The 14,820-nt window shown below is 35.2% G+C and overlaps 1 protein-coding gene across 3 annotated transcripts in view; it reads left to right on the plus strand.

The window, feature by feature from the left end:
• GBE1 (1,4-alpha-glucan branching enzyme 1) overlaps window positions 1-14,820 on the plus strand; it is a 160,870-nt gene that overhangs the window by 132,981 nt on the left and 13,069 nt on the right. For all 3 annotated transcript variants that reach the window (XM_065630003.1, XM_065630012.1, XM_065630022.1), the window contains exons 13-14: window positions 4,830-5,014; window positions 6,088-6,216. In XM_065630003.1, coding sequence (XP_065486075.1) covers window positions 4,830-5,014; window positions 6,088-6,216 — 314 coding nt within the window. The remainder of the gene's footprint in view (window positions 1-4,829; window positions 5,015-6,087; window positions 6,217-14,820) is intronic.

The raw sequence follows: 14,820 nt of genomic DNA on the forward strand, positions 1-14,820 counted from the left end.
TGCTTTCCTGGATGATTTGTTTATATTAACCTGGGCCTGTTTGCCTTAATGACTGAAGGAATAATAAAACTGATCTGTTTGCTTTGACAAGAAGGCATTTATTGCAAGTGATGTGTACTACAAAGGAGAAGAAAAGGTCAGTAACCAGTAAATGCCCTTTAAAAAAAAAAATATATATAAAGTAATAAAATACTTAGCATGATGAATATAACATGTAAGGTTAACATTTTCCTGCTGAGCAATGTCGTACTATTTTCCATTGCCAAAAACTTTGGTACATCATGAATAATGCATTTTCGTGGGTTTGTAATTTTTTTTAATGCTGTAATTTATTCTTTCCAATTTGAAAACCTATATTTTAATTTCTGAGGATGTAAGAATACAAAACATATGTGTGTGTATATATATGCATGGATGATACGATTAAATTAATTCTTGTAATCAAGCTCATTCTCTCATAATTTGAAGTCAGTATAGAGTTTCTTATTTGATGTCGGTACTATGAATGTTAAGTTTTATTATTTAAGGGTCTGAAGAAGATTTGATACAAACATGAGTAAATAGAAGGTATCAGAGTTGCTTAATATTTAAGAGTTTAAGAACTAGGGAAAACAAGGATTAGTTGTCTGAAATGCCTGGGGTTTTTTGTTGTTTGGGTGGGGGTATTTTGGTGTATTTTTGTTTGGTTGGTTTGGTTTTGTGTTTTTTGTTGTTTGTTTTTTAAATAATGATAAATATCATATGCCATCTAGATCTGATTTACATTGATTCTGTTTATAACCTGTAAATTGTTGCATTGCCATCATTGTTCACAAAGGTAGGGAAGCTGAATTCAAATCAGTTACAACTCCTGGATGAGCTGATTATCAGGCTTGTGTAAATCAGTATAACTCCACTTTGACAGCCATATGCTAAGGTGGAACTGTTGCAATTCTTTCCTAATGTGTCCAGTCTCCAACACACCAGCTTTAAATAGATTCTTTTTGTATTATTTTAGAGCATTTAAATACTCATTCAGCCTTAGACACCTAATTAAACTTACCTTTGGTGTATCAAATAGACTACTTGCTTTAACTGATTTTAAAGTATGTAGTGTCATACTTAATTCAAAATTGAAACAAACCAAAATAACGGGCATCTCTTGACACTGTTGTGTCTTTTAAATATGCTTTCAGTTCTGCTTAGCCTGATTCTTTGAGAAAGAATTGCTAGTAAAGATGTCTAAAGAAGAGAGATCAAGAAAACTTTAATGACTTGTGGGGTGCAGCTTCAAAGTCAACATCATCAGCATAACTACTTTGTGGTGTAAAAGCATTTCTAGCCTAATAAACAAGTGTGATGTAAATTTTCATTATAGTAATAGAAAGTTAATTTAGTTTTTGGAATTGTGATCTCGAAATCTTGTACATAGTAAAGTTGTCCAATATGCACAATATGTAGGAAATGGCAAATTTGAATTAATTCCTAGATCAAATTAGTATGCATTGCACTTCAGTGATTTGTCTTTGTTTTGTTTCTCTAATAAAAAATTCAGTTAATTTCAGCTTTGTTCTCTGCCTCCCCCACATTAGTTCCATTGTCTTGATTTGCATCATTTGTAGCAGCTGGCTTCTTGTCAATCTGTAGTTTGGACCTTTACATCAAACAGCAAATTAATTACAGGAAAAGAAATCCCAATAGTACTTCTGTGCTTAGAGGCTTTCACAATTATCAAGGAGTGAATGTTGCTGATTCTTGTCAGAAACGAGAAGTGGAACAAAAGAGGGGGAGCAGCGCCTGCTTCACAGGTACTATTAGTTATCTCTGGAAGCAAGTGTTGGTCAGTCACCTGTACCTTCCCTTTCCTAGACCCTCCTCTCATTTCTCTTAAACTAGGAAAAAAAAAAGTAAAAACTAATATGAGATGTATTTTTTGTTCAAGAATGCGTAGCCTTAACGCGTCCCAAATTCAGAAGCACTCTGAGGAGTTTATTGGAAGACCTGCTTGCATCCTAAATGATGATTCCTTTTTCCTATACCACATCTTTGAAACATAACCAAAAAGCCTATTTCAATTTGTTCTGGCATAATTATGAACTTCTGTTTTTCCTTCTATGAAGAGAAATCAAGAGACCCTTTCAAAATCAAGCAACATGCACAAAAGGCTCACAAGTGTATTGTCCAGAAGGTGCCTATAGAAACACACCTTTAAAGTGCAAACAGTCATTGTTTCGACCTTCCGCATGCTTTTCTGACATCAGCAAGTAATTTCATATTCTATTGAGTTGCTGCACTGTGTTAAATTAGTTTTGTTCTTAATGGCCATTAGTAACAGCTAGGAAACTAACATTGCTTTTGTATTTTACTACACTTGTATTGTTCTTTAAAAAAAATGTGATGGGGAAATAGGCAAAGCCAGTAGAGGTGGAGGAGTCAGTATATGGTGAAAACATGGAGATATGCTCTACTTAAGCTGAAATACTCTATTGAAATGATGGACTAGCTGAGTAGAATTTCTTTGCCATCTTCTATTGTTTATTTCCCTCGTTCTTATGTTTTTCTTGAACAAGTATGATTTCCTTGGCTATCTTTTCAAGATACGTATCATCTCTAACTTTCTGATGGTTTTTGCTATCTTTAACTGAGCTATCTTATGTAGTCTATCTCTTCAATAGTGCGCAGATCACAAAAGAAAGTAATACCTTGCCCAGCTCTTAAGAGAATATTGAATTTGGTTAGATACAATGTCTGTTTTGTAGCAATATCTTTCCTCATTTTCTGTACTGTATTGTTAGCACAGTTTAAGAGCTCAGTCCGGCATTATTTCAAGGTCATTTTCAAAGTCCTGCTGTGATTCTGATCCTTTTATATTTGTCTCTGGTTTTGAGCTGAATATGAAATTTAGTGGCTTAGCTTTTGAACAGGAAATTTAATTTACAGCTTGTCAGTTCGTTTATAAAATGGATACCACTGTGAAGGATTCTCCTAAATATATACGCAGCCTTTCTCTTTTATTCTCTGTTCACTTCTTTGTTCCTGTGAAGCATGGAAATACATGAAAATAACTTTGAAAATCTAAATTCATAGCTTGTCACTGCTGACTGTATCCTCTGGGCCTTGCAGGCAGCGCAGGCCATGTAAGACAGCAGATGGTGACTGCACACACAGGGTGTCCGTCCAGGAAATGCTGCTCACCTCTCAGCATCCTTGCCCTGCTCTGCCCACAAAGCTCCAGTTTATTGACAAAACCTGAGTAACTGCTTGTTAGGATCTCTTTTTTTTTTTTTTTTTTTTTAAATAGAAATCCTCATAAATTTGGTCGTATTACTTCCCATACATATTTCCAGGTACACTGCTTATTGTCTCTGTTTTATGGTGAGTAGGTGTTACGTGTGATCTCTAAAATGTTTCTGGTGAATCAACTGTCATAGGCTTTGAAATACGTGGTTTAACTTTCAAAGTACTTAACACGTTTTAAACCTGTGTAAAATGAATAGTCCAAAATGACTGAGAGTCTGCTAGGCAGCAGGTTTATAGCACAAGTTAGAGCATTGAGTCCATCTGGATTTGTCTCAAACTATAATAGTGGCAGTATATAAAACCAGAAAACTCTGGATACATGGAAGTCATTCAAAATACTGAGTCCCAAATGAGGTGTTGCTGCGAATCTTTAGCTTTGACAGGGAAATTTGCTTTGGAGATTCTACATAAGAGAAGCTAAGCTTTTTCTTGATGAAATTACAACTTCTTTCTTTCTTTTTCCATGGAGTGTGATCCAAGTCTGAACAAACCTATTCCTTGTCTTAAAGTACAGTACATTCAGTAGTTGTGTGGGATAGATAATCAGAATGAGACTGGCAAACTTGTGAAGTGTTTCTGCCTTAGAAAAACAAATTGAAATACAATGGTGTTTACGCATGCACAAAGGGACCTGAATCAGTGGGCACACAGGGGAACCCAGTGCTAAAACATGCTTCATCCCATCTGGAATTGTGTGTCTCCTGCTTGTGACACTGAGTGTTGTGTTTGGAAAAGGAGCTCCCCTTGCAAGGTGACTGAATTGACACATACTGTTGTTAAATCCCAGAGTTGTCACACCCCTTACATCACTTGTTTTCAGTATCTAATACTGAATACATAATCATTAAGAATTTTGCCTTACTCTCTGTAATCTAACCTGCTACTTGCGCTCGGACATCTTTTTGAATTTTTCTACTAAGTGAGAAACCAAGATTCAGGTCATCTTTTTTAACAGTTGCAGTTATACCACTGGAAAAAATGACGACAGTATTTATAGCCAGGATAAAAAGTGGGGGGGGAAAAAAAAGGATCAAAATGCGTCCAACTGGTCTTTTGATTGTTTGAAGTTTAACTGATAAAATTTGAGATTACTGTCTCTGTAGTTACATGAATGGTAGCACTGATTTCTGTTAAGTGCTATAAAACAATGGATTTCTACTGTTAAAGTGATGTTTTTAGGTTTCATAGCGACTCTAAATGTATCCTGGTTGATTGAATTTCTGTTGCTCTTATTAAGGGACGGGAATGAGAAATTTTTAAGCATGGCATGATATTAATAGCATAGAGGTTATAATTCATTCACGACTTGATACTTCCCCTGGAGTCCATGGATATTTTTCTCTGGTAGTTTTATTGGCCAAACAAACCTGTTAACAAGCATGAAGGTTCTGAGAGATGTTTTAGTAATAAAATGACCCATTTATATATGGAATATTATTATTTGGGATTTAAGACTTGTAGAAAGGAAATATACTTTAATGTATTTTACTTCTGCAGTTAGTGTGTTTTTAGCATGTGATTTCACAGATCATTAATGTTTTTAAATACAGGTAATGAATTTGGACATCCAGAATGGCTTGACTTCCCCAGAAAAGGGAATAATGAGAGCTACCACTATGCCAGAAGACAGTTTAATCTTACTGAGGATCATCTTCTTCGCTATAGGTTCCTAAATGCATTTGATAGAGACATGAATAAATTGGAAGAAAGATTTGGCTGGCTTGCATCTCCCCCGGTAAGCTGTATATACTGAATGATAAGTTTTTAGTCACCAGTTGGGTGCATGTTCAGAATAACAACAATACCAAATTTGCATGCAGAAATTTTAAATAGCACTTTATTATGCACTGCATAATACCCCACCGTGTATTTCAAGTTGTCAAAACATGTCACTTGAATATCTTCCACAGATAATAGAAATCTGGCAGTCTTCTTTTAGCTTCATAGCAAGCTCTTTTCCTATTATTTTTACTATTTTTATATAGTAACTACAGATTGGATAATGCAAACTATAAAATTATCTGTAATCCAGTCCAAGGATTGCTTCGGGAAAGTGTAAATTGTTCTGACAGTTTACTTTATACAAATAATTAGTCTGTAAGTGAGAAAACACACTATAGTGTAAGTTCTGCCTATATTCAGCCTGTCACTTTTGTATTTGCCTTTTTTACCCAAATTTTGCACTGCACTTCCTATCAAAGCAACTTTATTATAATTTCTTGGTGTTTCATTATGTCATACTAGTCATAATCCACTTTAAAGATTTTTTTTTTAATGGATGACTTTAGCAAATAGAACAAAGGTGGTATGTGCAGCAGTTTAATGGGACTTATCAAAGCTATTTCTCACACAGATATTTTAAAAACAAAAACCCATATCCAGTGCTTCATTTTCTAAACTCCTAACAGTAGATGTGAGGCAGATCCCTGTAACGAGTAGACTGAAAATTTGATTTCATGAAAGGAATCCATTTCTTGCTAAAGGAAAGTGTGATTAAAACAAACCAAACAACACGTTACCAATCTTTGAGCAAGAATTATTCAAGTGCTCTATACCTAACATGCTTCTACCTCTTTAATTTTACATTGACTTATAAAATGTTAAGCACAGTTTAGTAATCAAAAATTTTATGTGACATAACATAGGTAAACAATTTCAGTTTGCATGTTAAAGCCCTATTCTATGTTGCTTTAATCTTCGATGATTTTACTTGAAATGAAGTACAGACACAGTTTTCTTCTTTCTTTTTTGTTTCAGTTAGAAGTTAAATATTTTATAGTACTGTGTTTTTATTTTTTTATTTCCTAGGCCTATGTGAGTGAAAAGCATGAATCCAATAAAGTCATAGCATTTGAGAGAGCAGGTCTCATTTTTATTTTCAACTTCCATCCGTATCAAAGTTATGTGGACTACAGAGTGGGTATTGAAATTCCAGGAAAATATCCTTTTCTTTACTGCTTTGCTTGTACAGAAAAGCTCTCGAAGTTGAAAACTAGTTTTATTTCTTTTTTCTAACATGAATGCAAACTGCAGTTAAAAGGTAAGAAACCATGTATTTGTCAACAGCATAATCTTGCATTAATTCTTAGTGTACAGCAAAGAAATAATTTGGAAACTTGCCTTCTTAGTAAGAGACCATTTTATAGAGCACAAAGGTTAAAATAGCAATTTAAAGACTACATGTTAAAATTTCCTTGTGATGTCTTGTTTTCTGGAATTATGTATGAAACATATCCCCAAATTAACAACAACTACAACCTTCCTATTCTTCTTGCTTTCAGCATCCTTTCTTCTTCCTTGCCAACATTCAGCAGGCTGAGTTTTATCATCTATATTTTTAAAAGATGTTGGGTGTTTTAATGTTGACTTGTTTTCTTTCTAACTCTTGTCCTGCAATTGGAGACATGAATTTTATGTATAGTTTTGTAATGGAAACTTTCAACCTGAGATTTTTTTTTAAAAAACTGTGTCTTATAACTAGGAAATGTGGTCACGTGATATCAAACTTTTAGAATAACTTCTCCACTTAAAGGAATTCTTTATGATCCTTTTGGAACTTAAACATGAAGCACAAGTACTTAAAAACAAGTTGTTATTCTGTTTGGGTTTTTTTTAGAAATGGGTGGATTTTTAATTTGATACTTGGAGGCAGTTACTGAATAAGCCTGAAAAACTAATTACTATAATATATTAAATTCTTTGCAATAAAGAATTTATCTGAATGATATTGGGAATTGTGGGGAATATGATGATCCTTTCACTGCCTGGGTTTGTTTGCTTAATTAATTGAATTAGTCTAATCAGCGCATGTAAAACTTGTCATTAAGTTTGCCTTTATGAAGTGGATGGCTTTGCCCGTCCACTGTTGTGATATATAGTTTCTCAGATATGTCACCAGGTATGTTAAAAGAGACAGAGCTTACTGCCTCTCTGGCCTACAATGTTGTAGGTTTTCCTCTATTCTGATCTCATAGAAAATACCCATTCTTCTTTCAGGTGTTCTTTTTTTTTGTAGGCTGTTGGCATAGCAAACCTTATTGTACTTTTATAAGAGAAGCGGTAATCAGAATCCTTCTGGTCCCAATTGGTTTGGAAAGTCTTTTTCTAAACAGTCAGTCAGTCAAAAGTTATATGGAGAGTCACAGCCGGCTTGGAGGCTATACTGCAGTCTTTTGACTTATTTCTCTTGACCTTGGGTTGCTCCGTTCTACTACTTGTTCTCCTTAGGTGGTGTACTCTGGTGTGAGACATTCAAGGACTGAGACCTTAACTTATATGTGAACATGGAAGTCCATAAATGTTGTTTAGAAATAGGAATTGCTACTGGCTTACCTTTATTTTTTTGTATCTCAACATTTCATGCTGTCATACACTCCTAAAGTGCAAACAGTAAAAAAAATGTCATGGGAAAAAATGGTTGCTTTGTTACAAATATTGCCATTTTTACATGGTATAATGTATTGAAGCATTGTAATGCTACAGTGAATGAATACCAGACTCGTACACTTATTTTTGGCATGAATTTAGGATGAATAAATACATTTGAAGTCAGAGATGTCCATAAGCAAATAGCTAGATGAGACCTTAGGTGTCACAAATACAGTCATCAAAATGCTGCAAAAGTACACTTTTTTCAAAAACCATTAACTCAGGCTCTCTGACATTTGCAACCTGCACCTGGAGCTTCTAATGAGCAAATAAGGTCACTGGAATGAGTCACTGGCATGCGATTGCTGAAGGCAAAGATGCTGCTTTGCAAGATGCTTTGAAGTGCGGATATGCAACTGTCCCTGCCTGTTAGAATTCACGGGGTATTCGGCATGTGGAGAAAAAGGACTTGATTTAGGAGCAGCCAAATGCCAAATTCTATCAAGGTAGTTGATACGTTCAGGTTAATAGGTGTGAAAAAGAAATATAACATACTAATGTGGGAATGCATATTCAATCTGTGTGGGAAAAGATGCAGGTTTCCAGCACTGTGAGTCTGTGTAACTATTAGAGTGGTATATGCTATTTCCCCATTTCTGTTTCATTATGTGAAGGAAAAAGGAAAACATTTCTATGCTCATGCTGGAATTTTACTTCATAAATTATGCTCTTTCAGAAACTTTTTCATGAGAAACAGGCAGCTTGAGCTAAAAAATTATTTCTGCCTAATTTGCTTCAGTTTGGAGATAGGTAGATAATTAACATCTAGGTCAGCTCTATAGTTCTCTTGTTGTAGGCAGAATTTTGAATGTTAGCAGGGAAACCGTTAATAAGTTTCCTTTTTTTTTTTTAATACCGACTAGACCTTTCTGTGGCTTAGTGGTTGAATTCAAGGCCTGTCTGCAGTAAAAAATTCAATACGGAAACCTTATTTCCTCTGTTTTAAAGGAACATAGCTAAAAGAAGGGAGAAAGAACAGGAAAGGAGGTTAAAGATTTTGAAATAACTCCTTTTGATTCCCTGAGGTCCCACACCCTATTTTGTTAGACATTTTTTCTGCAGTGTTGGAAGTCTCATTAAAATAAAGCTTTATGTAGATATTCCTCCTGCCTTTTTTTAATAAGGCTTGTTATCTTGGCACAAAAGTAAATCAGCATTTTACGTTCATGATTACCAACCAATATGGATTTACATATCTCTAAATTTACTGTTGATTTAAGCAAAAAGCATCCATGTTTGGTTGAAGCAAAAAGGTACAGAACCCTCCCTTCTCCTCAGTACTATGCCATGAGTTGAGTGCTAAATGGCTTCAACTATCTTCTAAATATCCTGAGCTGAAGTTCATCAGGCTGCGATGTTTAATTTAATTAGGCAATTCACACAAATACTCTCTGATCTGCTTTTACTCAATTGTAGTAATTATTACTCATTACAAACATTACTCAATGTACTCATTAGTCTTCTTCAAAATTAGGAGTGTGTGGAGAGGAGGAACAGAGGTACTCTTGAATTTAATAATGCTAGTTACCTGTTTTTTTCAGTGAAATTTAAGGATTATTAAAAACAAAAGGGCCTAACCACTTCAGGCTCTTTACAGGCCTTGCAGCTGTACTTTCATCTTCCCTGTGTCTATGGGGCATTTAATGACTGAGTTCTTGTTTTCTTTAATGTGTCTTAATAGCACTATTTTTTTTCCCCTGTAGCTTTTGTATTATTGTCTTTCTATTCTTTTGTGACTGGCTTGAAAATCTTGTTTTCACTTTCTTTAGGCTTCTTTCTAGGATATGAGGTGAATTAAAGGTTCATTAATTAGCCATATTGATCTGTGGCTATGTTTCTTGTTCTGTGTGCATATTAATAATTCATAAATTATGCTTGTGCCCATAGCTTGTTTTTTACAAAATCCATTTTCTTTGAAAAATTGCTGGTCTTTAGTATCCTTCTGCTTTCTTTCGATCCATCTCGAGAGTAGCGATTGTTGGCTCTACAACTGTTGGTGTGCCTGGCTTTTTTTTTTTCCTCATTTTTGTTTCTTGTCTTTACTTGTCGCCAGGATATCTTCTTTTATTTTACAAGTAGTAGTTTGGCAATGAAAATTGCTGCCAGGACAGCTTATCTGTTCTTGCTTTCTGTAGAGTGGATATATTCCTTCGGCCCTGGCTCATTACTGTTGCCTTTGATTTCTCAAACTAGCTAGTGCCTTTGTACACAAAAGTCATATGTCATCGTCACTGTCATCCTGGCGACTTCTCTGTCTGGGCACTTTTCCCAACAGCTTTTCAACATACTTCTGAAAAACAGGCAATGAATGGGATTTGTTACCAGGTTATCTTTTGCTGTTGGAAAAATGTAGATCATGGTGCCGGTAAATCTGATCTAAAATCTGAACTGGAGTATTCAATGGAGATGGGGATTATTGAAATCTTGTTACTACTTTCCTAGCTATAGGTCTCATAGCAGAAATCTTGCCTTTCCTAAGAGAAGCTTGGCCATAGTGCTGACATCAAGTGTTGGAACAGGTTGCCCAGAGTGGTGGTGCAGGCCCTGACCCATGAACCAAAGCATGGTAAGGGCTGGCGGGGAGGAGAATTGTTCCAAAAGTGTACTCCCAGAGCCATCTTTAGTAAGGTAGACGCATCTTCTGATTCCCCTAGTCTGTCACATTGAACATGTGAATCCAGTGAACGTATGGAGTAGAGGGGCACTCAGTGTGTGGTTTCGTTCTGCCTGGCAGCTGTACCACTAAAGGTAAGCATCTGTTCTGTGACTCTGCCTCTCCACTCCTAGTTCGATGTCTGTGTCTAAGCATTCAAGGGGTAAGTCATGGTCAACAAAATGGCACTTTTAAAGCATTACACTTGAATATACATTGTATCTCTAATTCTGTGTGCAGTCAGTTTCAGTTTCAAGGAAAGAGATGGTGAATTAACTCATTCTATGAACTACCCTGAATTGAATTAATGCTTTTATTTATTTAGAATAACCCTGGGTAGCATCGTCAAGGTGAACAGATACACACAGAGCCCTACCTAGGGAATATAATAGATTCTCAAAGTGAAGACAGGATTTCTCTTCTGTCTCTTGAGACGGATTCACCTAGAGAAAATTAGCGTGATATCTTACATATCTGAGTCTCTGGTTGTACCCAGAAAAAGGAGAAAAATGTGCCTAAGTAAAGAAAAAATGTAATTTCAGATAATATGTATTTTACTGGTATTAAGGACACTTGCACTTCTGATGCTGATTGATAACTGTGAAGGCTTCAATTAAAATATGAAACTTAGATCTGTGAACGTCATATTTTGCCTTGTCTTCTTCCCAGTTTTGAATTGCAAAAGTCCTTAAAAGCAAACAAAACAACAACAACAACAAAATAAACTATTTTTGTGTTTAATTTCGTAAATCAAAGTAGTACAAGGAAATCTTGGTATGTTAATGATAAGTTTCTAATCCACACATTATAAAGGTTGCTCCTTACTAATTTGTAGTCTTCTACATTGTTGACTTGGAGTGACTTTTTTTAATGAGCAAGGTTGGAAAGACTTCTATATTCAGCTGTTAAATGCTGTTTTGGTATTCTACATCACTTTGCCAGTTTACCCAACCTTACCTCTGAAAATCCATTTATTACAATATTGAAGCTTATTCAGATGTCGGCTGCTTGTATGCTAGTTGCTAAAACAAGAATAAAGAGACTTTCATCTAAGACGGGCAAAAATGTCTTCTCAGGGTTTGAGGGTTGGATTTGTCAAAATACATGCAGCGCATTAAAGTCTTAATTTTGAAGTTCTTATCTTATGCCATCACTGTTTATATAGCTAATAAACTTATTAAGAAGTAGTTTAACACTCAGCATCAGATGGAGTCAGCCTTGGTTTAGCAACTACAGTGACCAATACTTTAAAATTACGGTGGCTGGTTGCTCCAGCGTTTTATTTGCGTGTTCTACTGTCACTACCACTTCTTAATGTTTTTGCAAGAGATAAGGTCTGAAAACATGCTGCTTTCACCAGTGTATATGTATTTTTCATTTCTAGAAGGAGATACATAGAACATCTAGGCAGATATGTTCATTTAAAAATGGTTTAGTACATTTTAAATTTGGATTTTTTGTGGGTTTGGGTGTTTATTTTTTTTAATGCTTCCTTGAACAGTGCTTGAATTGTCTGAATTCAGTGTTTTGTTTCAATAATGGTATAATATTTCAGCTCTTTGGTATTACAGAGCACTGTAAATCATTGAGGAAAAACATTGTTTTCTTTCAGTCTACTACTTCATAGCTTAAAAAGGAAAGCCTTCCTGTAATATCTATTCCCGGATTAGAGTGCGGGGTCAAAATTGATACAGAACCTTTAAACTTTTTCCCTATGAAATTTTATTTCCTTTCTCTGTTTCTCCATATTTAAAATGCTGTCTTTTCCTGTAAAGTGTAGGATAAGATCTCATGTGGAGAATGTAAACTGGCTGTTGTGACAGGAATGCTGGAGCCTTTTTTTCTTCAATATCTACAATGAATATCACGCTAGGAGTGGAGAGGGTTGTGTGGTGTTTTTTTTCCTGCATTCTTACATGGTGTGTCAAATCCCCTACTTAAATATTTCTTGTTTTTTGTACAGCTTTTACTAATATATTTTGGACAATAAATAGATACATGAAACCATCTAATAAGATATAGGCTTCTGAAGAGAGAGCCTTTTGTATGCTGTGTGCAGCTATAACAGCATATATACTGTAGCTACTTCTGTAAAGGATTTCCCTTAGGAAACATTGAAAAAGCCTTTATGGGAAAGTTGCTTAGTTTATACGAAAAAAACTAAAAGAAAACCAAAAACCACCCAAAGCTTTCTTTGGACAGCGTAAACACAGCATCCAGGTGTACCTTAGCTGTTACTTTTGTTAGTAAATCTTTTAATCCATGGAGATGTTATGGGAACGAGTAAATTTAATCTTGCCATATGGTTATGATTTCCAGCTGGATTAGGCCTGGGATCATCCCAGTGTTACTGTCATTGCCACTGTAACTGGTTCAGGACAGACGGCTGATCCCAAGACCGCTTAAAGGATCAAAAGCTTTTCAGAAGCGTTTCCATGTTTTCTATTGTCCATACACTTCTGTCTTTCTAGTCTAAATTCACTTTCTGAAAGTCTCTATAGACAGACAGAAATTCAGTGTTTCAGCACTTTTTTTTATCCTTTTTGGTCTGTACTTTTATCTTTGTCCCATCAGTATTGCCCAAACCACATCCTTTTGCTTTTAGCCAAGAAATGGTAGCAAGGCATAATAAAAATGAAATCTTTTTTAGGTATTCTTTTGTATATTGAGAAGTGCAGCAAGAAAATGAGAGCTGACTTACAAAGGAGTTAAAAAGAAAATAAAAATTTACATACATAGCCGTGGTCTAGGGGCATGCCTGGAAAGTACAGGAGAACCAGAAGTATCGGTGCTTAAACATTTCACTGTACAATAAAATCAAAACTAACAGTTACTAATCTTGATTTTAAAACAGATTATGAAAAGATGGAAGTGAAACCATCAGGACCACATATCATCTTTTTGTGTTACCCTTCCATGTTCAATGTTGCTTAGTTGTATCCTGACTTTCTAACCTGATGGGTAACCTCCCACATAGGTAATACATATAGTACAGCAGTCCGAATGTACTTAATATTATTTGAATGTATTTGATAGGTGATAGATGCTTATGTGAGTCAAACCAGACCATGCAGAAAAGAATAGTTTCTTTATAAGTACTCCGTAAGCCTTACATTGTTATACAACTGATCAATAGAAATTCTTCTATGCTCTTCTGCAAAGCTTTTAGTTATGCTTGGACCATCACGCCCACAAATAGCACTTAGATTCTTTTATCAATATTAAGGGCTGAGGAGTAAAACAGGAATTATCCTATTTTATAATTTGAGTTTACTTAGTGGTGTTTTATGTGTCATTACACATACATAAGATTAAATTTAAAAATTGCTTTAAAATATGTATTTCAAAACATCATAAAAGCATAGTAATTCAGTAATTGATGTGGTAGATAATGACAGCCTGTCCATTTCCAGCTCTACCAATACAAGAGTTCATTGTTTTTGCTGCTGTTCTCCACTGTAATGGTTAGGAAATTTAGTCAGAGCATCAAACTGAGCAGAAATCAGGCTTTTTTTCAGTCAGAGTACAGGTTAGTATTTCCAGCATTCTGTCACTGAAACAAAAGAGGGTCCCATGCAAAAGAAAATACTTCTATTATGTGCTTAATTAAAATGCACAACTGTTGTTTAATGTTTTCATGAAAGTAGTCTTCAAAAACCTAGATACTTGTAAAATTCTGAAATGTGAAAAGCATCTTTTCTGTGAGGTTTAAGTTAGAAGGCAAATGGGCATGTTTACCAAACTAGTTACTTTTCCCTGAGAAATATCAAATCCATGAAGATGTTAAAATTCTTTTTGACTCCATTATTCAAGATCTGGTTGACAGCTTTTATGCCAAATATGCTATGTTGTGAGGTGTGGAAAGGTAATGATATTAACTTTGTATTGCTAGAGAGCATCGCTAGACATACTTTTACAGCCTGGATCAAGGAAACAGGACAAATTATTTTAAAATCAGCATAGCCATAACATTGTGTTTCCTGTAAATAGTTTTAAAAGAATCATTAGAGATGTCGGGGCTTTCAGCAACATTGATAAATTATTAAATTTAATGTGTAGTGTAGATCACAGAAGCAAAGAATGAAGTGCTTGAGGGAGGCATTCCCCTGCCATGTTAATAAAATATACAGTGGAATAGCAGCAGCCATTGCTGATGCTCGGTTTGAAACGGCACAGGAGAGAGTAACTAGAAGTTGTGGTTTGTATTTTTGTATATTGTACGTGACAATGAGTAAATGGTAATTTGCATGTGTTTATAAAATAAAAGGTGGGGGAGATGTGTAGGTTGTGCACATATAAGGCACTGAGAACTAAAGCTGGCAAAGTATAATTTTTCTACTTTTTTTTTTTTTAAAAAAAGGTAAGAAACAGATTTTGCCAGTGAATGTGGCAATCTGCTCTTTCTCCCTTTGAGCACCTGCCCTCTAGAAATCAACACTTAACTTGGCAGTTCTGGACCT

Source organism: Caloenas nicobarica, chromosome 1 (assembly GCF_036013445.1).
Source record: "Caloenas nicobarica isolate bCalNic1 chromosome 1, bCalNic1.hap1, whole genome shotgun sequence".
NCBI classification, from domain to species: Eukaryota; Metazoa; Chordata; class Aves; order Columbiformes; family Columbidae; genus Caloenas; species Caloenas nicobarica.